This window comes from Rhinolophus ferrumequinum, chromosome 10 (genome assembly GCF_004115265.2).
Source record: "Rhinolophus ferrumequinum isolate MPI-CBG mRhiFer1 chromosome 10, mRhiFer1_v1.p, whole genome shotgun sequence".
Lineage (NCBI taxonomy): Eukaryota > Metazoa > Chordata > Mammalia > Chiroptera > Rhinolophidae > Rhinolophus > Rhinolophus ferrumequinum.
In genome coordinates this window covers 56519137-56546365 of record NC_046293.1, presented here as the reverse complement: position 1 = coordinate 56546365, position 27229 = coordinate 56519137, and the positions used below count along the sequence as shown (strand labels likewise).

Sequence of the window (27229 nt, the reverse complement as noted above, 5' to 3'; positions counted from 1 at the left end):
ATGGGGACATTATAGAAGGAATTCTTTGTAAAAAAAAAAAAAAATTTTTAATGTATATTGGGGAAAAGGCAGGCTCTAGCTTGAAAGGAAGGCATCTCAAAATAGACATTTTGCCAATGAACCGGAAGCCCCCAAACCAATAGGTGGAGACGGGAAGAACATGCAGAACAATATGGGACAGAGAAAGGAACCCAGCTCATCACTGGCAAAAAATACTTAGGAATTTCCCAGCCTGTTCATCCCCACAGCCAAAGAAGCGGTCATTTGACTATGCCTGCCTGGAACTACCATGGGCAGATGAGCAACTGTTTGACAGACTGGTCAGGAGGATCTGCCTCCTCCGTTTTTCAAAACATTTCAAAGCAACTCTACATTCTGGTCATGAGCTCTGGGGTCAAGAATATCAAAAGGAGTTTTGAGGAGAAAGGGAAGTGGTCCCTTGAGGAATCCATGTTCTTGGTCATCCTGGGGGAATAGGAAGAGGGAGGAAAAAGGCAGAGGGCAGAGGTACACACCTGGAATCCCTCGGTTTGGGTGAGGGGTATGAATAAAATTCTTCATATAATTTAGTAGTCCTTCCATTTTACCCTCCCCTGTGCTATATGTGAAAGGACGGAAGAAGAGTCTATTTTTGTATCTTCCTATGATGCTAAGACATTCTTCTGTTTAAGGCTTTGTGTGTGTGTGTGTGTGTGTGTGTGTGTGTGTGTGTGTGTACGTGTGTGTGAAGGATCACAGCCCTCTAGCTCCCATTTTTCCTTTTATCATCTCCGTGACTAACACCACGCAGTGTGAGAAACGCATATATGAGAGAAAGAAGAGACATGCCCTCCTCTCTATTGCCCCAAATGAGGAGAGTATACTATGCTTAGAAATTGCTAAATACATCATTAGATACTTGGAGAATAAGACACAGACATAGTAGCAGCTTTTGATATATAGATACAGAGTACAAAGAGATACAGAGTAAGAGAAGACATCAAACATAGTATAGTCGGAACAACAAGGGTTGGGGAGGGAGTTAGCGTCAGAGACCACAGGTTTGCAGCATGCTGAGAGAAGAGGCCTCATTCCCTCTTAGAAACTGAGGAAGAAAGAGAAAGAGGTTGTGAGGAACCACCTGTGGCCCAGCCACTGAAAAGGAACAGGGTGGCATTTGGACACTTTGGTTTACAGGCCTGTTCCATTCATTCCAACGACTGGACACCAACCTCCCAGCCCCCGCTACTCCACTCCAGATCTTCCTAACTCCTCCTTCCCCATTCCTACCTCTTCTCATGCCTTTTTGCCTGTGTGCTTGGCCTACTGTCCTGGGAAATCCCTGGAGAGGGGTGCCTACTCTACTGGAAAACCCCTGGAGAGGGCTTGGCCTGGATGCAGCCCAGTACAAGACTGGCTGTATTCTCTCATGTCTAGTTCTCCAAGCATCCGAAATGGACCCTAAAACAGGATCCCCGTGCCCAGTTCTTGCCCTAGAGCAACCATGGTGAGAAACTGGGTGACACGTAGGAACCAGAAAGATGCCTCTGCTGCTAGGCGAGAGGACTTGGGGACAGCGGTGGAGAAAGGGCAGCCTAGAGGTGGGGACACAGCTGTCCTACGTCTCCACTGAGCAAGACGAGAGAGCAACGCTGCCAATGCAGCTGGAGAAACAAAAAGTTGGACTCCTGGGGCATTTCCTAAAGCTTATTGTTGACACACAGATACGAGTATAGGATCCAGGTGCAGGAATAAATCAAACATCTCCTTTACTAGAGATGTCTTAGAAAATACCTATCCACCCATAATTATTTGAGGGTGGAGGCCGAGGGAGGATTAGATGATCTCTCAAGGTCTCCCAATATCTACTGCATTCTGCGATCTGTCTGTGCCTCCAGATGGACCTGCCCTTTCTCACTTCTTTTGACATGTGGCAGTGACCCCTAGTGGCAGAAAGGCAGAACTGTGGTTACTACTGTTGCCGAAGGGAAAAAGCATAAGCGGGGAGAGGAGACCCAGAGGAGGTGGGGCAACACAGACGTTGCCCCTAGGAGGGGAAAGCAGGAGTTGGGGGACAACTATGCAGTAAAAGTTTTGAGAAGATTAAAAAATAAAAGCGGGAAAAACAAAGAGGCTGAGGACAAGAAAGGAGGCAACCTGAGGCTGGTCAGAAGTGGCCTGAAACTACCTGAAAGTGCAGGTATGCAGTAGTCCATGTGGGAGATTAGCTGGCTGCCGTCTCTTGGTGGAGAGGGAAGAGCTTGGCCTGGTCTTCAGCTTCATAGCCGCATGGCAGGTCACTCCTGGAAGAAGAGACCCAGCACAATCACAGCATTGTCAGCCCCATATAAATGAAAGCATTCCTGTCATTCTGCTCTCATAGCATTCCTGTGAGATAATGAAGGGCAGGGACTATTTGGGTTTTATAGGAATACACGGAAAAGCAAGGCCAGAGAGATGGAGCTGAGTTGCCCAAGGCCACAAAGTTCCCAAAGGTAGGAAGGAAACCCAAGGCCTCTGATGTCCGCGGCATTTCCCCCATCACTGAAATGGGGAGTAGCCACAGATGGGATTGGAGGAGGGGACGTAGACTGACTGGGTCTCCTGACAACACAGTGATGGCAAGACGGATTCTCATTTCCTCCTCCTTCCCGGGAAAGGCTCCAGGGAAACTCTAACTAGGGCATGAGGGAAATCGAATCATTTCTTCTGGTCCCACCTGGAGAACCCAAGAGCAGTGGGGATTGGTGTACCTATTGTCGTTGATATCTGTGGCGTTTCCTGAAGAGATCATCGAGACCACAGGATTAGAAGAAGAAGAAGAGGAGATTGGGTTGTTAGAAACAGTCTCCCCAAACCCAATCTCGTCCCAATCCCTTAAAGAAAAGGGTAACACTCTTTGGAGCTTAGCTGTTGTCTGGTTCTGTGACACTCATCTACAACTACCCGATTGCATCATAATTTTGTTTGAGAAGAAGCCTCCCTGACCCCTCACGAAGGAGAGGAGAAGGGGATGGGATAGGACGGTAAGGGGGGGGCAGGCGTGGTAATCTACTTCTAAGAGTCCAGTACCCGGAACGGATGGGCACTGTTCAACCTGTAGGTACAGGGTCGCTTACTTTTCTTAATACTTGTCAACTTGCCCTCGGGATCCCAAAGGCTGGTGACCCATCTTTTTCACTCACCATTGTCCATGTTGGCCTTCTGGTAGGAAGCCAAGGGGCCGCCAGAAGATGTGGCCCCACTGCTGGCACAGGAGTTTGCAAAGCTGGATAAAGCAGAGGAGAGAGATGTAGCCTCTGGCACCCACCCTCCACCATTCCAAGGACCATGCAGCCACACTCACCCTCAGGAATGGAGCCATACACCCCTCCCATCCCAGAGAACAGAGGACAGCAAACATGGTCATAGGCCGGGAAGGCAGATGCCCACCGTCTAATCATAGGTGTGAAGTTGAGAAAGGGTTAATGAAGCCACGTAGGAAAAGAATTATGTCTCACCCAATAATTGACCCAACCTTATGCCTTACAGGGTGCAGAGAGTCTTGGGTTGGGACTCCAGCCCACGCCCAGGGTCACTCACTACATATCTGAGGTGGAGCTAGGTGCGGCCTGCAGGTACAGATTCTGATAGTTCTGGAAGAGGCTGTTGGTATAACTGATGCACTCAGGGCTCCGGGTGCCATAGGGGTTGGTGGGAGAGGACGCTGGGTAATGGCCAGGCCGGACGGGTTTGGCTGTGGTAAAGAAAGGAAAATGACCCTGAGGAAGCTATTTGTTACCTGGTCCCTGCCGTCATTTAGCTAGAGTTGAACTGAGTAGCTTGTAAGGGAATTCACTTTTATACTTTCTGGGGGTGGTGATGGGGTGAGGCTGGGGAGGGTACAGTAAGAAGCAATAATCTAGCTGCTTAGCACTTAGGAATTTGCTGAATTTCCCCAAGTGACAACCCCACCTTGCCTACTGCCATCCACTCCCCACTCACCAATCTGGGCAGAATGGCCCCTCTTGCCAGAACTCTTGTACCGAACGGCCTCCTTGATGCGGTCCACTTCCTGCTGGTACCGGCGCTTGTCTTTCATGGCACCCTCCTTGGCCTCCTTCAGTGCACCCTCCAGGGCCTTAACTCTCTCAGCCGTAGCCCTAAGTCGTTTTTCCAATTTAGGAAGCTCACAACGCAGATCTGCATTGTCACGTACCAGCTGTGGGGTGAGCCCCAGGGAAGAGGCAGAAAGAAAGGCAAGGGACCCAAAAGAGAGCCAGCAGTGGAGTGTGGGGTGAAGGTGGGGAGAGAGAGTAAAGAAAAATCAAGTCAGAGAAGATGGAGAACATGTTGTTTCCTTGAAAAGCCTCATTCTCTTGACCTAATGTGCTGTTTTAGCCATTTCTTTCCTTCTTCCTGAGGAAACGGTGGTCAGGCATTAAAAAGTCACATTGTTTTCTGGGCAGCAAAATGTGCCGAATCCATTGTAGCCCAGAACTCCTGTGACAGTGCCCTGCCCGTATCTCCTCCTGGCCTATAAGCCCCCTCCCCAGAATCCTACAGCTTGTGCCAAACCAACAGCTCCAGGGCAACCATGGGGATGAAGCACCCTCTTACCCAGAGAGGGCTTTATGGGCATGCACAGGGCGGGTAGCAAGAGCACAGTCACAGTTTGGAGGGTGGATATGGCATTGAGCGTAGGTGAGGAACAGAGCAGAGCAGAGCAGAAGCTGGAATACAGGAGCCCCACCTCATCCCCTACCCCCCGACACACACAACACCCCATAGGAAGGAAAGAAAATGTTTGAGGTTCACAAACATTTGTGCTCATTACCTTTCCAGTCAAGGATTTTCTGGGCTATCCCTCCCCTACTTAAGTTAAGCTACAGTGTGGTAGCAACCACCTTACAGCCAGAAAAGACCTCCTGATCTTTTTTACAGGGTCTCACACATGACTGGAGGCTCTACAGATTGCCAAAGAAGCTGGCCTTGGAAGATACCAGGGAAATCAGTGTACGCAAGAACACTGGGAGAAAGGGCAGAGCTAGAAACACTTCTGTGACCCTTTAACTTCGGATAATTTACAGATTATAAAGAGTGTTTTGCTGTGACAATAGCTTAGCTTAATTAGTAATGGTGTTGTAGTCTTGGCTATTTAAGATTCTGTTAAAGGAGAAGTTTCTACATCTCTCTCATTTTCCTTTCTAGCCTCAGGTCTGCTGAGGTAGGAAATTTTGAGGAGTCCTCTGTCCTGTAAGTGAGTAGTTTCTAGTCTTTGGGAGGCTTCAATGCGGGGAAAAGAAATAGCCTGTGGTTTGCTGACATATGCCACAATGTGGATTAACCTGGAGGACATTATGCTAAGTGAAATAAACCAGTCACCAAAGGACAAATACTATATGATTCCACTTATATGAGGTACTCAGAGCATTCAAAATCATAGAGACAAAAAGTAGAATGGTGGGTGCCAGGGGAAGGGAGTAGGGGAGAATGAGCAGTTATCATTTAATGGATATGAATTTCAGTTCTACAAGGTGAAAAGAGTAATGCAGATGGATGGTGGTGACTGGTGTACAACATTGTAATGTATATAATACCACTGAATTGTACACTTAAAATGATTAAGGTGGCAAATTTTATGTTATGTGTGTTTTCCCACAATAAAAAAAGGGGGAAACTAATAAAAAAGTAAAATAAATAAAAAATGAATAAAAAATTTTTAAAAATTTAAAAATAAAAAAATAATTATCAAATAAAAAATGAGGAGAAAGTAACATAATATGCATTTAGATAAAGGAAAATGAACACACAGAGATGAAAAGAATGGCAGAACTGATTACAAATGTTTCTTCCATGTCTTTCAACTTTTCTATAATGTTTTACACTGTTTTATAATAAGCAAAAGGAAAGAGATGGCAGTAAAGCTCTCTGCAGGCCCAAATGAAACAAATAAACCCTGCAGACTATCACTGGGACACACAATTCTGGGATTTTTTTTCATTACTAAAAAAATAAAAGAAAAGAAAGAAAAAAAAAGCTGTACTGAGTATTTACTATATATGCTGGAAAGTGCACTGGGAGGAAAAGAAGTTTAAGCTCTAGTTTAGTGAGAACATGAGTCTAAATGGAATTTTAAGGTGGATTTGAAAGGAAGGGAATGAAGTATAGGTTACAGTTTATTTTCTGATTTAGTTAAAAGAGCCCGTTGACAGACTGTTGTACCTGTTTTCATGGCTCAGCTATTTGGCTCTGTCTGTACCAAACATTTCCTGTCCAGACTCCTTTGGACTTTCCCTTCTACCTCCCCACCCCATACCTTTGAAACCCAGTCATCCACCTAAGGAACCGCAGCAGCAAGGAGGGGGACAGAGAGGCAGCAACTTAATACCCAGGAGTTTTGCCTGGCCCTGACCAGGGGCTGGTTGGGCCATCTAGAGGACATCACTGAATTTGCCTGCATGCCTGCCCCAGGCCTAAGCAGAAGGAGTTCTCTCCATGAGAGAAACAGAAAGCCCAGCTTTCCTGGCTTCTTGTCTCACTGCTTTCTGTCTCTGGCTACAGTATAAGCAGTACCCGTCATGTACCGTTACAGTCCCATGCCTCTGAAACCTGTATCAGTTTTAACCTCTCCCTCCAATAACATAGGCTTGAGGATTCCACTTTGAGCAGAGGCAGGTTGGGGGCTTTAAGAAGGGGAAACAGGCAGGGAACAAAGAACAAGGTAAAAGTGGAACCAAGGTATAAAGAAGGGATTAATGGGAAAACATAAGGAAAGCATGCAAGTAGATTTTCCTAAATTCAAGGGGCCACTGAGGATTTGGTATCCTAGGCACCTGGCCTCAAGAATTCTCTTCCACCTTTCCCCCCACTCTTACCTGTTTGTGAACTTTTGTAAGCTGTTCCAGGTTGTTCTCAAGAAAGGAAATCTTCTGCTTTTGGGAGTGAATCCCCCCACTGTCCTCGGGCTCCATTTCTGCACTCTGATTAAAGACAGAGGGAAAGATGGGGCTGTCCTGAAGCCAAACAGGTCCCACCCAGACCAGGCCAAGCCAGCCCCACAGGAGACCAGCGGCTGGAGGAACCTGAGAGCAGGAGGAGAAGATGGGGGCTGGGAAGAGCCTGAGCAAGGGTGGCACTCACTTTCTTGACTCGAGTCGTGACGTCTTGAACGAACAGCTTGCGAAGGTTGTGGAGGGTCTGGAGTTCCCGGGCCTGGAAAGAACGATGAAAGACTGGGGTAGCCAAATACCAGGTTGACCTCACTCTGAAATTACTGGAAACTTCAGTTTATCTAGTCAAGTGAGTCACTCATTCCTTTTGGGAAAGATACGTTCTGATTATATATGCCACAAACTGACTTTGCAGAGGGCAAAAGGAATGGGGTTAGGAAGAAATCAGGGGGAAGAGATTCAGCACAGGTGGAAACCACTCACAACTGTCTCCTCCAGACCCTTGAGGTCCTGCTTGGACTGCTCATGTCGCTCGTACAGAAATCTGGAGGAAGAGGAAGACAGAAGAATCTCTCAGGACTCTCATTCCTCCAATCCTTATACATATATATATATATATATATATATATATATATATACATATATATTATTTATTATACAAGTTACCCATCTTCACTGTGCAGAATTTAGAAAATGAAAAACAAAAACAGGTAAGGAAAATGAGTTTCATAAAAAGCCCATGATTCTACTACTTATAGATCAAACCACCATTAATTCTGGTGTCCTTCTTTCCAGACGTTTTTCTATGCATGTACATCCCATATACATTTTATGGGCTCACACCACTCCCACTATTTTGTAACATGAGTTTTACACTTAACAGAATATTACAAACATCTTCCCATGTCAGCGAATATTCAACAGAGTTCATTTCTGAAAGTCTCCTTTTACGTTTTTCCTTCCTCACCCCATCAAATTATTCTTCTGAGCCATTGCTTCTATGGTCACCATATTCTACACTGCAACCTGCCTCTGCAGGTGTGGCTGAGTAGCAGTCCCAGCTATGTGGCTGCAGCTCTGCGGGGGGGACTCGTGACTCACGTCAGCTCCTGGAGTTTGGTGCTCTTCTCATGTTCTTCGTTTTTCAGCTTCTCATAGTCAGCCTGAAGCTTCTCTAACTCTAACTGGAGTTTCTGATTCAGGCTGCAGATGACAAGGAGGTATTGGAGAGGACAAAAGGATGTGAATGACAGGAAAAGGGAAGACCAGCTCCTCAGGCATTTTCCCTCTTGTACAAGTGAGTCCAATTAGAATTGATTAATTAGAATTGATTTGTCTACCTTCAGATATCACAGGCAGACTCAAGCCACTGTTCCCATGACAGAATAAGGAACCCTGAGCTATCTAGTCAGAAGAGCCTCGAGGATTGGGATTAGTTCTTACACCTGGTACCTCCTGGAGTTGGGCTGCAAAGTCGTGTCATTTTTGGAGGAATAATACATGGAAGTTAAAGAACCAGATCCTGGACCCAGAAAGAGCATTTGAGTGGGCATAGCAAAGGCGAGAGGACAGGTGGAGACTGGAGCCACCCTCAGGAACTCTTACTCTTTGAGCTCATCGATGGTTTTCTGCTTCTCATTGATCTCGTCCCGGAGCCGGGCAAGCTGCCGGTGATGGGCCTCCCGGTGGCTCTCCATCTGCAGCTCCAGGGCCTTCTGCAAACAATGCCATCCCAAGTTCAAAGCCAGACTCCCCAACACCAGCTTGCTGAGGGCCAGCACAGCCCTGCCAGGCCCTGGTCATCCCCACACCTTCCCCACTCGCCTTCACTTCGTCTGCATCCTGTGTGTCTGGCTCCTTGTCCTTCAGGGCCACTTCATGCACAGTTTCTGAGGGAAAGAGGGGAAGACAGCTTACATCACACCCACCTCCCCCAGGAAGAACTTCACATTGTGACCGGGGCCCACAGGGATGTTCTTCCGGGTTAGGACAGCCCAATTTGATATAGCAGGGACAGAGGACAATGGAAGGTTTACGGTTTGTGTCCAATAAGCTACATGCAAAAGCTTGCTAAGTAGCATGTGAGTTGGTCTCCATGATTTCGTTCCCATGCTCTGGGTGAGTGTGCTGTCTGGTAGTTTCTTTTGATGTTTGTCACCTTCCCTCCCTGCCCGCTTTGGGATCTCAAATCCCAGGATGGGTGGGTTGGAGGTTTAAGAAAGCCTCACCCTGAGCCTGGAGCTTGGCCAGCTCATCACTCAGAGAGTCATAGGACTCTTCCAGGTGCCGCTTCTTTAGCTCCACACTCTGCATGTACTCCGTAAGTGAGCGGATCTTGGCCTCATGCTGGTAGGGGAAGGGTTGGTGAGAGGAAGAAGATGGATGGAGCAAAGGATACCACTCTGGGCAGTGCAGACCTCTGTAAACTCCAGCTCTCCTCCCAGGCCCTCCCCTCCTGCTGTGCCTTCTGTGAGGATGCAGGGTTGGGGGCCATTCCTCTGGAGACCTTTCCTTTAGACCCGATTGGCTCAGAGGCCACTATCCCCCCCGAACCTTCACTTCTCCGGCCTGCACACTCCCCCGCTACCCCAAGCTCCTCTGTCTTTGACTTCAGTTGACCTTAGGACCTGGACATAAAAGTTGTGCTCGGAGAGTCATCCTCTTTCTTCCACAGCATGAAAAAGCTCTCAACTTCCGGCACTCACCTGGGAGATGAGGAGCTGGCAGGATGAGAGCTCCCGCCCAGTCACTTCCATCTTGCGATGACATTCAACCTGGAGGTTCTCCAGCTGCCGGCACCGCTTGACCACAGACTTGACCTCTGATTTGATTTTGCTGATGTACAGTCGGGCCACGGTGAACTCCTCCTCAATGGCCCCACTGATCTCCACCGGCTATGGGGGCAACGGAGGCAAGAAGTGCTCTGCTGAAAGTTTTTATCCATTGCCTTCCACCCGCTCTATCCCTGCACATACTCACATATACAGGGACTCAGGTGAGACAGGTATTCTCCCAACAACTTTTAGCAGCTCTCTGTCACCTGGCATTTCACACTAAATCCCTCTATCTGTCTTAAATATTTAATTCCGACGGTCACTCTCTTCCATCTTGTAAAGCAATATGATTTTCTTTTGCAGTCAGACTGTTCTGCTTGATCACCCAGATGGGTCATTGTCACTGCCACAGATTTGCATCTGTGCCCCCATCTCTAAATCCTGCTATGAGTATATCTCCATTGCTTCTTTATTCAGCATACTTTAGGTGTATTTTCAGTTGAGTCTATGCAAACCTCTACTTGTTTTCCTGAATCTACTTTGAGGGCATGTTTCCTAAATCTTTGGCCTGGATTGTCCCAGCTTGCATCTCCCACCAGTGCCTGGAACAGGAATGACCCGAACACAATGGCTGCCTCTCTCTCTACTCACCAGCTTAATCTCCCCGTTGCCCACGATGACACTGAACTCACTCAGGTCCTTCATCAGCCCATTCAGCACCTCAGCAATTCGTTTTCGCTGGTGTCCACTGACCTCCTGTAGCCGCTGCAACTCAGACTCCAGGGACAGCATGGTGGCCTGGGGACAGCCCCTCGGGTCATCCCATTGCCATCTTCCTGCTCACCTTCCCAGCCCCAGCACAGGCCTCTCCCTTCATGCATGACCCTGAGGCTGCTATAGCTGCTACGAAGAGAACACAGGCCCTGGAAAAGGGTCTGGAATAGAGAGGAGTCGGGAGGGCAAAGTGCAGTGAGCGGTCATGGAGGGTCTCACAACACATTGAACAGCAGTGCAAAGGTGCAAACGTGACGCAGCCCTGGAAGGAAGCAGAGGTCCCTTTGGACATGGAGAATGTTCTGAGGCCAGGGAGCTCTTGAACCCCAGTTGGCCACTCACCACCTTCTGAGATAGCTCATCCACTAGAAGCTGGTTCTGCTGGCTCTTTTCCTCCACCTCCTGGGACTTCTGGTCGTAGTTCACAGCCAGCTCCTCCAGGGCCTGTAGCACTTCCTTCACCTCATCCTTAGCGGCATCATTCTCTGACTGCAGGTGGCCCAGCTCCCGCTGGACCTTCTCATTGTCTCCTCGAGTGGACACCAGCAGCTTCGAGGGAGAGGCAAGGCATGTGAGGGAGTCTGCTGCCACTGACCACTTCTGTGGCCCCTTGCTCTGGGGAAGCTGAGCCCCCAACCCAGGCATAGCTCTAGACGCGAGGCAAGGGCCAAAACAAGAATCAAGAGGAAGTGGGCTTTAAAGCTTCTTAGAAATAGGGCAATAGAATGAAGAAGCACCTAGATGCCCAAATCTGTGCTTTAAGCAAAGCCCCAGTTAAGTCCCAGACTTCTATAGTTTTGGGGGTGACTAACCCTAGCCGAATACCCCTTCTTCCATCTGATTGTAAAAAGGTCTTTTTTAATGCCTTCCAGGGATGAACACACACCCCTCTCCTCTCATGTCTCGCTCTTCTCCCCCTTACCTCTTCCTGGTCCAGCATTTGCTGCTTGAGCTTCTCTATGAGCTGGCTCTGCTGGTTGATCTCATCATCCTGTTGGAGGCAAGAGGGAAAGATGGAGGGAAGGGAAGCTAGTCCTTCCGGTTTAGACTTACGGGGTTGAGGGAGAGGTAGGATCCTGATAAAATCCAGATAGTTTAGGCTTTGTGTTAAAAACCCCATATTTTAAAATAAAAGTCTTTTCCTCAGCTTCTTTCCTCAAGTCTGTCCTCACTTTTAAAGTCCTTTCTTCCTGGAAGTTGGTATAACCTTGACAACATTCGGCGAAAGCCTTAAAATGTTTATATCCTTTAACCTAGAAATCCTACTCTAGCACTCCATTCTAACCAAATCACTCAAAAGCAAAATCTTATGCACAAGAGGCAAAGTCAGTCATTTCAGAGTTGTCTATAATAGCAAAAACAAACAGAACCAAAAAAACCTAGAAGCCCTTTAATAAGTGAACGGTTAAATCTACTCTGATAAATGGACTGTTAGGCAGCCATTTTAAAATACTTTTATGAAGAATTGTTAACAAAGTAGGAAATTGTTCATTATATAATACTAAATGAAAAAATTGGATGTAAAGTTACATATACAGTGTATTGCAATTGCATTATATGCACAGAGAAAAGCAAAATGTTAAGTGTTATTTCTGAACGGTGGGATGACGGATTATTTTAATATCCTTCTATGTATCTTTATTTATCTTCCACATTTTTAGTAAAGAGCATGTCTCCCTTTTAAATCAGAAAAGAGCCATATAAGCTAATTTCTAAATCCCTGACCTCTCATCCCACTGGGCTCACCTCTGCCCTGCCTGCCTGTCCTCACCTTGTCATCAAGCTGCTTGTAGAGGCGCCGGATCTCCTCCTCATATTTCTGCCGCTCCTCGGGTGCAATGCGCACCACGATGGAGGAGTTGTCGTTCACAGGTGTCTCCTCGCAGAGCTCGGCCCCCAGAGCTGCATCCTCCTCGGCCAGGCGTTCCGTCTCAGGCACATTCTCTCCTGGCAAAGGGGTAGAACAAGGTGAGGGATGGGAGAAGGGAAAGCTGCATCCACCAGTCCTTCCTCCCTCACTCCTCAGAGCCAAGACTTCCAGGCCTCCATCTCTCTTGCCAAGTGGACCTTGATGGGGGCAGAACGGGGATATGGTAGTCAGGCCCTATCCCTTTCCCTCATGACCGCACTACTATATCCCTCCAAAAATCCAGCCCTCCTTGAAGACCAGCCTGCCCTTTAGCACCACTCTGGCTCATCTCTGGCTCCCTGAGGGCCTGAGCCCCACTACCCCTCCCACTGCCTTTCCCATTCACAGGTCCCCTCTCTAACCATTGCGCCAGCGGCTCAACTCAGCCTCCAGCTTTGCAATTGTCTCCTTCTGAGCCTTTGTCTTCTCCTTCTCCTTCTCATATTTCTTCTTCCACTGCTCAGCAGTCAACTCCAGATTCACTGAGGCTGTGTTCTTAATGGTCTTTGCCCTGAGTGAGGAGAAGGGAACAAAGAGACGAGACCTCCATTAAGGCTCACGTGATGCTGAGGGGAGAGGGCTGGGCAGGGAGTCGGGGACCCTGCCACTGACCGCTGCCCAAACATCAGGGTGGACTTGGTCTCCGCATCATTGTAGCTGGACGGTGAGCAGCAGATGAACATAGTTGTCCGGCAGTTTCCTCCCAGAGAGTCCTGGAGAATCCGTGTCATTTTGCTGTCACGATACGGAACGTAGCTTTTCTGGAGGAGGAGGGAGAAGTGAATCAGAAAAATAAATTTAACAGGGGAATCAGAAAGGACAGTGGTGCTGACTAGGGACTGGCAATCCATGAATAGGGGCATGGTGAAATTGCAGCATTCGGAGAAGGTGGGAGATGGGGTGGAACTTGAGGGCTGAGGGGACCTAAGGAATGCTTACAGTGCCCTCAGCCAGTGCGGAGATCACATTCCCCAGGGCTGACAGTGATTTGTTGATATTCTTTGCCTCGTCCAGCACAGCTCCCTCTGCTCCAGTCTTGCTGACCTACCAGAGTATTAACGGACAAGTGTGTCATGAGCTGCTGCAAAGGGAGAGGGCTCTCACCACCTCTTCTTCAAGTAGTGGGGCTCAGGCCAAGGAGGGGAGGGGACAGGGAAAGAGGACAAAGAAGGCCCTTCTTCTGTTCCCCTAAACTCCCTTGCCAAAGGCCACCCCCTCTGGCCCACATATTACACATATTATATGATCCTATTTATATAAAATGCCAAGAAAAGGCAATTCCATGGACAGAAAGTAGATAAGTGGCTGCCAGGGAACGAGGGAGGGGACAATAGGGAGTGACTGTTAATAGGTGATGAAAATTGGTAGCGATGGTTTCACAACTTTGAAAACATCCAAAAAACCACTGAATTGTACACTTTTAAATGGTGAACTTTATGGAATATGAATTACGTCTCAATAAAAAGTTATTTTGCTTTAAAAAAAGACACCTCCTCCCCAGCTTCCTTCCCTCCCCACCCCACCACGACAAGACCCCCAACCTTCTCACTCCCGGCCAGGTCCACCAGATACAGCTTCCCACTGAGCTTCTGCTCAGTCTCCATGTTTTCCTGCTTGATGTTGATGAGGAAGATGCTGTGACTGCGAGAGCTGTGTTCATTCATGTCTGAGGGAGGAAGAGAGAAACGGTCCTGGTACCAACCCCTGAGGACTGAAGCCCTAAGCCCGGCTTCCCTTGACCACCGCTGCCACCCACCAAAAGAGAAGGTGCTGCCAGGACTAGCTCTGCCACTATATCTCCCAGGCCATGGGGTCAGACACACAGAGTCCCTCCTCCTCTGGAGGACAGTCTTCTCTTGGTCTCTTTCCAGTCTCTCAACCCGAGAGAACACAAAGGAGAAGTGGACCCCAGACTCAAGAGCCCCTTATATCCCCACTCACTGGTGACAGCCACATGACGATTTGATTTCCCCTCGTCAATCACATCTAAAATCTCCTCTGGGCTGGACACAAAGCGTTCAGTACAACCCTGCAGAGGATAAATGGACAGCGACTCATAAACTTTGATCTGCAAATTAAATTACCTGCACACTGACGAAATGACCTTTTCGGACAGTGTCCTTACAAGACCCCAGACTCTCCCCAGGCCCCTGGCACACCTCACCCCTCCAGGACATCTACCCTCTAACTTCTGGGTCACTGGTCTATCATCCTCCCACACCCACATTTGCAATACACTAGCCACATCTGGGTGCCCCCACCCCCACTCTCACCTTGACAAATGGCACCCGATTCTTGTCCTCGTGCACAGACAGATTTGTCTTGGTCACTGAATCAAGACAATAGAGGGTGAGCAAGGCCACCACTTCCACTCCCACCCCTACTCCCCACACCCTATATTCCGTATAGATGGTGGTTTCTTCTATGTGCAAAAGGGAGGGAGGCTCCCCTGTGAAGCTTAAACTCCCTGAACATGCTAAAGACTCAGTTTGTCCTCTTGCAGGATTCTAGCCCCAGAGATCCAGCTCGTCTCAGGTTGTTTACATGTAGGCCTGGGTGTCTAAGTTCATCCTCTGACCCTTTTTAGTGTTGAGAAATCTCGATAAGTGGAGGCAAGGGACATGAGTATGGGTGTGTGTGCCCTTGTATGCCCTCTGCATCTCTTGCCAAACAGTACCTAACCCCAAAGGCAGTGTGATTTTTCTTTTCCTTGCCCTCCTCACACCCTCACCCACCCACTGGGGTTAAACACCACTCACCATCCAGAAGGTCACGAATTTTGTCCAGGTAAATCTCAAAGTAAGAAACCTGGTTAGGGAGAAAGGAGGAGTATGAAGAGAAGAGGACCTATCTTAAGGAATCTCAAGCTAATGTGACCTTCTCCAACAATGGTAGTGGGAGGAAAAGGGCAGAAGAGACTATCTTGGGGGAGAAGAAGAACTGGAGTAACCAAGAGGAGGAGAATAAGTTGGGGCACCCAGGATCTCAGTGGGTTCATACTAGATCTCCGCCCAGTCCCATCTGAGAATGCCCAGAGTCATGCCCTGATCACCTTGATGTGGAACTCAAGGTTCTCATCCATGGAGTAGATGTGGTTGAAGATGTCTCGGGCAATTCGAGGAATGATTCCCATCAGCTGGGGGTCATGCAGCTTTCCCTGGGGAGTAAGGGTATTCCAGAATGAGGCTGGGACTCAGGAAGAATGAGACAACCCAGAGGTGTGCAGGTGAACACAAAGGTAATAGTTGATAGGAACCATCCTAAGTTAGGAGATGGTCACTGCCATGTCTACCTTTTAGTAGAAAGAGGAGAACACTGAACAGCCCTTTGGACTTTCATTGATACTGCTTTTCTAGATCAAAAAAGAAAACTGGAGTAATGGAAAGGAGGTTAAACTGCAGCAGGCTGAAGGGATTCCATTAAACTTCTCCCAGAACGTTGCCCCTCGGTTCATCCTCTGGATCCAGCTACCTCCGGACCAGCCAACGCTTGATTCCTAGCTCTTCCCTCACTGAGATTCCTTGGCTTCCCATTAACACTCCCAGCTCCTCACCCTCCATGTAAGTCAGAACTCTCACCTCCATAGTATGTGTTTTCCCTGAGGATGTTTGTCCATAAGCAAATATGGTGCCATTGTAGCCAGCAAGGACATCTGGAAGAGATGGTAGAGAAAGAACACTGATGGAGTGAAGTAGGGTAGGAAATGGGAGCCTAAAAAAATACATTCTAAAAATACATCCATTACCTTTGACAATCTGCATGGCACATGCATGATAAACTTGCTCCTGAGTCGTGTTTGGGGGGAATACACGGTCAAAGACATATGGCTTCCCCTGGAGTGGAAATAAAAGATGGTAGACATCAGCAGGCAGGGTGTGAGGAAGAAGAAATGCTGACGCCTCTTCCATCAGCCTGAAAAGGCACTCGGTATTCAACCATCCATATGCATGGACGATTATGGCGATGAGGGAAACTAGAGAGAGAAACAAATTTAGTATTGACACCAAGAGTTGTGTTATGTGGTACAGAGTGTCACTGAGGAGTGTCACAAAGTGAGACTACGTGAGGGGATCTCGGTCTGGGTGTGATGATTTAGTGCTCCACTACCACAGACCCTTCCACCCAGGGAAACCAAATGAGAAAAGACAACAGGAGCACAGGCTACAGAGAGCAGAATGATTCATTAACATTAAAAATCTACCCCTAGTTTAAAAATATTTTCCTCAATAACCCATGTGTCCTGGTATGAAAAGACCTCAAGATGTATTAATTGAAAGATGAAAAGTTAAAGACCTATATATAGTATGTTCCCTATTGTGTAATGAAACGTATGTATACGTGCATGTACACACACATACACACACACACACTGAGCTGCTGAGCTGTTGTGAAAACATTAACACAAACTCCCTTTAGAAAGGAATATATGAAATCAGAAATACGAGTCTCCTTTAAGGAATCAGCTTTAAGTAAAGAGAAACTGTAAAGCAAATCATTCACCCCTATAAGTACTTTGCTTAATTCAGGTAATATGTTATAAATCATGTGTGCTGATAAGAATGCTAAAGATAGAAAATATTTACAACCCAGGGAGCCAAACAAAGAATATATTTGATGTCTAATCATATTAAAGGGCAGATCTCTGGTAAGATTAAATGAAGCTATGCTTATTCTCCATCATGTGACAAATTTCTCAGTCCTGTTTTCCTGCCATTCAGTATAAAGAGACTATGACTTAGTTGTCAAATTGTTTTACTACAAAGCCCACCTTTATCCAACTGAAATGTAACCTCTATTAGGTTATGGACACCAGAGTTTGGGAGACAAATTTTAACTATTTAAGGAAAGTCATAAAACTTGGCTAGAGCTGAAGATATGGCTCCAGGTATAGTTATAATATTGCATCAATTTATACAGAACTTTTTTCTAGAAAGAACTGCACAAAAGTATGAATTACTTTAGGGAGAGAAACTGAAAAAGAAGAGGCTTTCATTTTCTACTTTGTATCCTGGATTGTTGACATTTTTAAACCATGTGTAAGTATTACAATTTTTATTTTTTAATGTCAAAGAGGGCAAGAAAATAGTGCATTATTCTGTTTGCTTCTTTTTACTTCTTTGCATAAAGGAAAACTAATAAATATTATTAAAAAAATATTGATAAGACTTGAAAAATCTGGCTTGTTATGAAAATCTACCTGAAATATTTAGCTGGTGAAAGCCTCTGAAGCCCAAAAAACAGAATCCACCGAGAGAAAGAAGTTTTGAAGGCGCTCTTTACAATGAAGGGCGTACTGTAAACCGATAGTGCCTTTCTGGAGGACAATTAAATATTTATACATCCACACTGTTTGTACTTTGTACCAACAATTCCAGGGCTGGGAATTCATTTTTACAACACTGGCTTAAGCACTTAAAGATATTCACTGCAACAGTGTGTATTGAAGAAAAACTAGAAACAATTCAAATATCCACCAAAAAGACATTGGTTATGATACCTCCAATATTGTACTCCCATTAAAATAAGCCAGATTGGTTTACATATATTGACATGTCCAAGATCAATTGCTAAGTAAAAAAAAAAAAAAAAAAACCACCAATGTATATCATGTGATTACATTTTTTAAAAGGTGTATGGATGGAATAGCCTTAGAAAAAAGATATATGGAAGACTACACACAGAGCTGTTTATGGGTGGTTATCACTGGAGAGCTGAATGACAGGAACTTATACTTACTACATTTTTTTCTGTGATATTTAAATATGTTACAATGGCAACATATAGCTTTTAAATATAAATATAAAATATTACAGGTGATGTTATAAAAATATGTAATGACATGACAAGGTAAGCAAGAAACACTGTTAAACAAAAAGGTGGTTTTTAAAATAGTATGCAATTTTTAAAAAGTATGTAAAGAATGATTCGATTTCTGTAAAAAAATATATATATACACATATATATATACCTTGCATAGAAAAACACGTTAATAGGTTATTCTTAGACAGTGAGATTTTCGGAGTTTTTTGTTCTTTTGGATTTAGATTTAAAACTTTTCTAAAATAAAAACAATTTTTAAATAAGAAAACTTTAGGTTTTTAAAACAGATATTAATATTCTTATGACATAAAGAACTCTCATAAATTAGTAACAAAAAGACAAAAACTAAACAGGAAAAAGAGCTAGGTTCTAACAACAGAAAAAGAAATACAAATGTTCAAGGAACATAAAGATGTTCAGGGGCACCCCACATTCGGGATCCCCTCCCGCTCGGGAACTGCAACCTCTTTTCCTGCCTCTAATAAACTATCCTGTTAAAAAAAAAAAAAAAAAGATGTTCAACATTTTTGAAAAAGAAGGAAACTAAAACAGTAACATCATTTTTCACCTATCAAATTGGAAAACACAACTGAATTGCAATCTCCAGTGTAACTGAGGATTAAGAAAGTAGTATAATATCTTTGAAATGAGCACCCTCACACTTTTCTGTTAAGACAGTACACCAATATAAATTTTATGGGTACAATTGAGAAATACATATTCAAAATCCTTGAATTGAACATATCCATTGGCCCAGATATATTTGTAGCAAATATTTAGCCACAAGAATGTTTAGTATCACACTGCCTATTGTGATACTGTGCATAGTATCACACTACAAGAAATTGAAGACAACTCAAAGGAGTAACATTTAGGATACTGGTTTTCATAAGGAATTGATTACCTTATAGCATGTGCATATATTCTTTGCTGCTGTTTAAAATGACACCATAATATAATATTAATAAATCTCAAAAATGCATCAAGTGAAAGAACTCTAACACAAAGAGCACATAGTGTATTATTCCATTAATATGAAGTTCAAGAATAAACAAAACTTGCTCTTCCTGTAAACGGCCAGAGGTGACCTCTGAAAGTGGTTCACTATTCACTTGAACCAGAAAACCCCCCAAAATCATGCAAATCAAGAGGTTCAAATCTTTGTGTTCCCTTTAAGAATACTGGTGAAACTGCCCAGGCCATCAAGGGTATGCATATCCAAAATGCTAACAAGTATTTAAAGGATGTCACTTTACAGAAGCAATGTGTGCCATTCTGCCATTACAATGGTGGAGTTGGGAGGTGTGCCCAGGCCAAATAGTGGGGCTGGACGCAGGGTTGGTGGCCCAAAAGTGCTGAATTTTTGCTGTAAATGCTTAAAAGTGCAGAGAGTAATGCTGGACTTAAAGGTTTAGATGTAGATTCTCTGGCCATTGAGCACCTCCAGGTGAACAAAGCTCCCAAGATGTGGTGCAGAACTTACAGAGCTCATGCGCGGGTTAGCCCATACATGAGCTCTCCCTGCCACACTGAGAAGATCTTTACTGAAAAAGAACACATTGTTCCTAAACTAGAAGAGGATGTTGCACAGAAGAAAAAGATCTCCCAGAAGAAACTGAAGAAAGAAACAAAAACTTATGGCGCGGGAGTAAATTCAACATCAAATAAATGCTAATAAAAGTAAAAAAAAAAAAAAAAAAGAACGGACAAAACCTATCCACAGTGATAGAAGTCAACACAGCAGTTGCCTAGGACAGGAAGAGGTGGGCACAGGGGAGCTTTTTAGGGGTGATAGAAATGCTCTAGATCGCAATCTGGGTAATAGTTACATGGGTATCAAAATATGTTAAAATTCACCGAGCCATTTGCATAAGATTTGTGCACTCACTGCATATAAATTATAACTCAGTAAGTGCTATCATGAAATATAACATCATAAAATGACTCTTAAAATATAAGTTGATGCACAACCTCATTGTTAGTAAGAGAAACGCATATTAAGACAAAGAAATACCATCAAAGAAATACCATCAAAATGGCTAAAATAAGAGTATGACAACGCACTGCATTAGTGAGGGAGGGCATATATAAATTGGAGCCAAATCTGTGAAAGGCAATTTGGAACTAGCTCTTAAATTTTTAAATGCATATACCTTATGACTTCCACTTCTAAAAATTTATCCTACAGAAACACTGTACGTATTAAAAAAACATATATACAAAGTCATTCAAACATATATACAAGGTTGTCGTAATCAATATCAAATGATTATGACAACTTTAAATGTCCATTAATAGGAACCTGGTTAAACAAAGTATGGCATATTATACAATTGTTAAAAAGAATGAGTAGATCTTTATATGCTGATATCAAAGGATCTCCAAGACTCATTTTTAAGGGAAAAAAAAAGCAAGGTACCGAACAATATGTATAGTATGCTATCCTTTGTGTTTTAAAAAAAGTATATATATGTGTATATGTATTTGCTTATAAACTTATGCTTTTAGAAGGATCCACAAGAAACTGGTAATAAGGTTGTTTTCTGAAAAGGGAACTGGGTGGCTAGGCAAGAGGGGTGGGAAGGAGGCTTAATTTTCATTGTATACCTTTTAATGTCATTTGAATTTTGTCACATGTGCATGTAAGATCTTTTCAAAAATTAAACATTTCAAAAAATAAATAAAATGATGTAAAATATTTTATGATGGTGAAATAGTCATGGTATTTTGTTAGTGAAAAAATAGGTTACAAGATCAAATATATGGTGATGGAAGGAGAACTGACTCTGGGTGGTGAACACACAATGGGATTTATAGATGATGTAATACAGAATTGTACACCTGAAATCTATGTAATTTTACTAACAATTGTCACCCCAATAAATTAAAAAAAATAGGTTACAAAACAACATATGGTTTATGATACTTTTATTAAAATTAATATATGTATACGTATATACAGAAAAAACCCACTGGAAACAAATACATCAAATTGTTAACAGTGTTTTTCTTGGGGTGGTGGGATTTCGACTGATTTTTTGTTTCTTCTATGTGCTTTTCTTTGTTTTTAACTTTGTCAACAATTAAAATATATTAGTGTGGTAATCAGATTATATTTAATATTATTAAAGAATTTAAGGTTTCAGTGAGTTTATGGGTTATTCATAGGACTTTTGTGAACTTTTCATCGTTTTTATATGTACAGTTTGCCATTATACTTCATTACAAAGAAAAAAATCCTTATTACATAGAAGAAAATCATAGTATTACAATAAACAGACTTAAACAGATTAATGCCTCTCCTCCTCAGTGATAATATCTTGTTCAAAAAAATTGTGTTTTATTATTATTTTTTTCATTGAACCTTGATTCTTGAATTGTAATCTAACTCAATGTTTCTTCCATCCAGTGGCCAAGAAACAGAAACAAACAAAACATGTCTATCTCAGGCCCATGACTCTCACCTCTTCTCCACAAATGATGTCTATCCAAGTTTCTTGAAGCCAGGCATGCAGCCAAAAGGGATTAAATATAACTCTCAAGCTAACCTTGCCCCTCCCTTCATCCCTTCTGCGAACACAGGCCTGCGCACGCTTGCCTGCACAACCACACACACTCACACTCACACACACACACTCATTCCCCCCCCCCCCACACGCGTCTCTAAAACGCTCCCAGTTAAAGATTTCAAAGGGTGCTGTGGATGCATTAAAATGGAGGGCGCTCTCCAAGTGCTGAAGGCATTCATTGCCTGAGGAACCCCTTTTCCTCAGCCTAGGCTAGAAAGAAGAAAGAGATCAGAAACAGAGGAAGGGTGGTGTTCTCAGTACTGTGAGAATAAAAGATATCCAATAGCTAGAAATGGGTGCACTGTGTAATCTCATGAGCAGGGAAAGCCATCGACACATTATAATTTCAGGGTTCTGGGAAGGCCAGTTACCTCTTCCCTACTCTTAGGTGAGCCCTTAAATTTCAAGTCTAGCTCTTACTTTCTTTATCTTAAGATTTTTATTTCTGTTAAAGTGTAAATTTATTTTAATTTTCTATTAATTATATTCAGTATGAATTCATTTCATCAGACCTTTTTATGAAAATAACTAGACCAGTGATTTTGTACTTTTTCTGCCTCTAGACTACACACATGGGAAACAGCAAGCACCATTACTTACATCTCTTAAAGTAACTGACACCCAATTGCTTTGAGTCACACTGTAGTATGTTGTGGGGGGTTTCTTGTCAGAATCTGGGGGAGTGTATGCACCCCCAAAGCCATTTCTGATGTCCCCTCCCAGGCCTCTGCCCAGACCACTCCGAAGTCTGGATCACCATATCGACCAAGAGTTTTTTGAAAGCAGGGATTCCCTCTAAATCCCATTAAGTCCTTGGCCCATAGGATATTCTTCATAAATATTTGTTGAATAAACACAGATACTGATGGAAGAAGAGACCTAGAAGACACTACGGACCTGGATGTTTGGATGAAACAACCAGTAAGAAGGGCAAATGTTAACCACTTTCCAATTGTGTCAAAGGCTAGCTAGTGGGGAGACAGCATATAAAAAATAACATCTAACTCTTATTGGGAGTTTATTATGTACCTGTCATGTGATAGGTATACGTATTATCTCATTTAATGCTCACAGCAATCCTAGGAGGTAAGTACTCTTATTATTCCATTCTATGGATACAGAAACTGAGGTTCAGAAAGGTGAGATAGCTTGCCCATAGTCACACAGCTGAGATATGCTTGAGCACGGTTTCAAACCCTAGCAATCTGATTCCAGACCCACACTGCCAAAGTGATCCAAGAACTGAAGTGCCAACACTGCGTCAGATCCTTATCATGGCTTTTCCTTCCCCTCCTCCATACGCCCCTCCCCGCAATTTGGACATTCTCCAAATGTTTCCAGACACAATTAAAGCCCTTCATCACTCCCTTTTTCCGACCTTAACTGCAGTTTTAGAAATATACAATTCTCCTACCCATCCTCTCCGAGGAGCCTCCCTCCCCGTCTCTACCCCCAGGTAATGCAAGACCCCACGAGTTGGTGCAACATCAGAGCCTGGAAGACTTGATAAATCAGAAAAGCTCAGGGAGACCCTCTACCTTGGAGGAATTCCCCTGAGCCCCTCTCTCTCTCCCACCCACAGCAGTCTAAGCACTCCTCGCAGCCTTCTCCAGAGAGCCTCTCTTCAGTCTCGCAGCACAGGGCTCACTGCCGTTGTTTAACCTCACTCCTCGTTGTCTCTTTGTCCATTTGTGTCTCCAGCACCTTCCTGTAGTTTTCCATTAGTCTGCTGACTAAAGCTAATGGGAGGGCCTACAATCAGGGTCCAAAGATGACCGACCTTTCAACCCTTAGTAAAGTGCTCGGTAGAGGCTGAACTTCCAAGCAGGAGGCCTGATTTCTATGGTGACACCCCTGGGGATTGTTGCCATGGTAATGCTGGAGAGACACTGGCCACAGAGAGCAAACCTCCCCTCTCCATTTTCCTTTCTGAGACTCCCCCAAAACTAAGGGAGACCTGCTCTCCCTCTTCAGCTATCAAAGGAATCCGGGGTTACCCAAACAATACTGACTCCGCTCCAATTATCCTGAAGGTCCCAACGTAGCTTTTCCAAATGAAGTGCTTGATGGGCCTGGGTTTTTGCCTCCTAAAGAACCCACTTAACCATTGGGAGACCTGAGGGAGGGAGAACGGGCAGTACATACTTGAATGAAGGCAGGAGGGAGGGAGGGAGGGAAAGAGAAAGAGAGAGAAAGAAGTGTGTGTGTGTGTGTGTGTGTGTGTGTGTGTGTGTGTGTGTGTGTGCTTCCCTACTGTCACCTTTCCCACATCGGGTATAGATGTAGCAGCCCGGACAGCAGGCAGCGAGACACTCTGACCACCAAGATTAAAAACGAGAGACATTTAAATGGGTCCAGTGAATAAGTCACAGTGGATTCTGAGTGACACAAAGAGCAAAACAAGGTACAGAGCACACACAGACTGACCTGGACACTCTTCTACTATGACTCAGGCCATTAACTTTGGCTAAGCCCCATCCCCCAGATTCCTGGGAGAAGTCAGGGGAGTGGGCGAGGGATAAGGTTCACAGAGCTGTCTCTCTAGCTTATTCTCCCATCCTTTGCCAAGCAGAAAAAACCCATAAACATTAGGAACTCTGAAGCCCAGAGCCAGCCGCAGTGCTGCAGAAGCAGAGAAGAGAGCCATTAGAGAAAGGAGCAGGGGCTGGATGTGGAGAGATCACCCTCTCCCACCTTCCCTCTTCCCTCACCTTCCCAGACATCCTGAAGCAGCTTCCTCCATTAATTCCTCAGACAGTTTCCCACACACTGGGCCCCAAAGGGAGCTAGAGCATGAAAGAGAAAAGCGGGTAGGCAATTTCCTTCCCTTGTTGGGAACCTCAAGGGTCTCCTCAAAAATCACTTCTCCTATAGCCCTCATCCTCCTGAATGAGGAATGAATAGTAAGGTGGGGAAGATAAGCTCTAAGGATGCTGCCTGAGACAAAATGCCCCCCTCCACCCCGCCATGCGCCTTTATCTTGGAGTAAGAGATTGACAGGAAGGGCTAGGGCAAGGGGAGACAGAGAGTGAGACAAAGGTACAGCCCTACAAATATCAGGCGAAACAGGCAGGGAAGAACCAGCTGTGGAGCTAAGACAGAATCTGAACTGGCAGCGGGCCTTGGGCCTCCCCTCAGCTCTCCTCCTACCCCACCTTCCACAGTGTCTCTCCTGTTTAGCTGGGCAAATTGGAAAGATCAACACTACAACTCCTTCTCCCAACATCATCCCATGTCCCATGCTCGCCAGGCCAGGATGAACGGCCCAGAGAGTCTGGAGTTGGTTTAGACTTACCTGAAAAACTTATAGCAAGGAAGTTGGGCTTAAAAGTAGAAGCCTTTTGTGGATTTACTCACCCACCTCCCTTCTGTTTTTCAGCCTTTATATCTCAGAGGGACCTCAAGCTCCAACTATTCTCATAGTTAATGCCTGCTATCCAGACTACTCAGAGAGGAGGCCCCTAGGGTTGATCCACTGACCAGTGTAAGGCCTAAGGTCCCTGAGGCAGAGAGAGATAGGGGCCCTCTTTAGGTGGCGAACACACACATTCATAAGCACACACATGGCAAAAGTACCCATTTGAGTTCACAGTGTGGGTGAGAGAGTTCAACGTGGTGACAGACTGGGGCCCTTGAGGACAGGACATGTAAGCAGGTCTCTTACTAAGGCGTGTTTAAAGTCCCATTCTCACTGATTCAGAATGCCCAGGCTCCCTCCTCTTCTTTCCTTCATTCCTTTAACAAGCATGTCTTGGGCCAAGCACTGTAGATCAAAGATACATAAGAAGTGCCCCTGACCTTGAGGGCTGCCCTCATATGTGCCCCTCCCTTCTCAAACTGGCTACTGTTTCCTGGCCTAGAACCCCTCAAGCCCTACTGGACTCAACCCCAATCCTTTCACCCCATAGCCTGACAATCCCTACCAACCTAGCAAAGGAGGGATAGGTGAGAAATTCCCTTTGGGCCATCACAGATAAAGGTCCAGGCAATGTGACACAGGAAAAGACATGAGTTTTGCAGTCACAGATTTAGGTTCATATCCGTGAATTAACAGTGTGACCTTGATAAAGTCATTCAACTTCTTTGGACCTCAATTTCCTCATCTGTAAAATGGAAATATTAATGCTTACTTCAGAGTGTTGTTTTGAGGGTTAAATAATAAATGTAGAGTCACAAGCACACAGTAAACATTACTTTTCCTTCTTCATAAGATCTCCTCCATGGGGCTGTCATGATGAGGTAGAGGTGGCTTGCTAATTTTTATTGGATCATCAAGAGAAAGGATGAATAAGCAAGTACTTGTTAGGATCTCGGGGTCTGGTTATTTTTATTTGTTAGGGGGAGTTGGGTGGGTCTGAAATCCTCTTCCTACTGTACCTGGGAGAGAAAGGCAGACATTTCCTTAGGACCCCAGTGGCTCCCCACCAAAAAAACCTGGGTGTGTCATCAATGTATTTCGTTCTCAGAAAACCCTTCATCAGATCTGTGCTCTCCCCACCCAAGTCCAGGCTTTAACTACTTCAAGAGATGATGGAGGGTTTGGTCCCAGAGCCCATTCTCTTACACCTCCGCAGAGACCCTGGACTGCCCACCTTCGATCTAGTCCATCCACTAGTCTCCCCCCCCCCCTTCTGGGAGGTGGGGGTAGAGATCTGAGCCAATAACAAAGGGAAGATGCGCTTCCTCTAGGGGAGAGGGAAAACATCAGAAAAACATGGGACTGACTCTAAGGGGTGGGGACGCTGCAGAGGGCAGCAAAGGGGAGTTGGGTGACCTGATCGCGGGGAAGTAGCCCCCTCCCACTCTGCGGAACCTGGGCCTCGGGCCTGGCCAGGCCACACCCAGCCATCCTGATGCTGGGGAGAGGAGGGGCTGCGGCGAAAAGGATGGAGGATGAGCGGCGAGGAGGAGGCGCAGAGTGACAAACAGGGGTTAAGGCCCAGCGACGGGTAGGATTCAACCTCCCGTCCCCTCCCCGAAATTCCCTCCCGCGGCGGCACTCACCCCAATAACGACGCTGTCGTCCCCTTGGAAAATGGGAATGAACTTGTCCCCCCGCAGAATCTCGGCCTGGTTCAGGGGCCGAAATCGGCAGAGCACCTTGATGCTACATTCGTTGTTGGTCTCTGCCATGGTGGTCGCAGGCTTGGGGCTGGGCACTTCTTGGGCGGAAGGGATGGTGCGTGCTCCGGGGGCGGGAGCTCAGCAGAGGCCGAGTCGGAGGGCAGGTGCTCGGTCTCTGGGGCCGAGAAAGCTCTGGGAGCGCCGGGATGAAGGCTGGGGAGCACTTCCTCTCTCCTGCTGCAGCGGGATGCTGGCGACTTAAGGCGTCTGGTCCTCTCGCGGAGCTCTGCCTCTCCGCCCCTCGCGCTGCAGCGCCGCGCTGCGGGCCTGGGCGGGGCGGCGACCGAGAAGAGGGGCGGGGCTTCCCTCGCGAGGCGCCTGGTGCTGGGTGTCCACCTTAGAGTGGTG

The 27229-nt window shown here is 45.5% G+C and overlaps 1 protein-coding gene and 1 pseudogene across 1 annotated transcript; one reads left to right on the top strand and one right to left on the bottom strand.

The window, feature by feature from the left end:
* Positions 1-642: 642 nt before the first annotated feature.
* KIF5A (kinesin family member 5A) lies at positions 643-27229 on the bottom strand. Its single transcript, XM_033116347.1, has 29 exons — positions 26762-27229; positions 16114-16201; positions 15947-16020; positions 15421-15525; positions 15128-15176; positions 14642-14697; positions 14310-14397; positions 13910-14034; positions 13308-13412; positions 12981-13129; positions 12731-12879; positions 12231-12406; positions 11382-11450; positions 10802-11008; positions 10337-10483; positions 9617-9805; positions 9140-9257; positions 8736-8800; positions 8517-8626; positions 8013-8114; positions 7395-7455; positions 7102-7173; positions 6837-6941; positions 3964-4180; positions 3562-3715; positions 3165-3247; positions 2733-2760; positions 2168-2282; positions 643-1084 (listed from the first exon to the last, which is right to left on the bottom strand). Exons 1-28 carry the CDS (start codon positions 26888-26890, stop codon positions 2204-2206), a joined length of 3099 nt encoding a protein of 1032 aa, XP_032972238.1. The 5' UTR covers positions 26891-27229; the 3' UTR covers positions 643-1084; positions 2168-2203.
* On the top strand, positions 19291-19840 carry LOC117028148 (60S ribosomal protein L17-like; annotated as a pseudogene).

What these genes read in the sequence shown, in the direction of transcription:
- KIF5A (XM_033116347.1), bottom strand. Translation starts at nt 26,890, where the DNA reads ATGGCAGAGACCAACAACGAATGTAGCATCAAGGTGCTCTGCCGATTT. An exon ending in ATCGGGTGCCATTTGTCAAG is followed by an intron (nt 14,398 to 14,641) that starts GTGAGAGTGGGG and finishes TATCCTCTGCAG; the next exon opens with GGTTGTACTGAACGCTTTGT. An exon ending in AAATGCTGGACCAGGAAGAG is followed by an intron (nt 11,009 to 11,381) that starts GTAAGGGGGAGA and finishes TCTCCCTCGAAG; the next exon opens with CTGCTGGTGTCCACTCGAGG.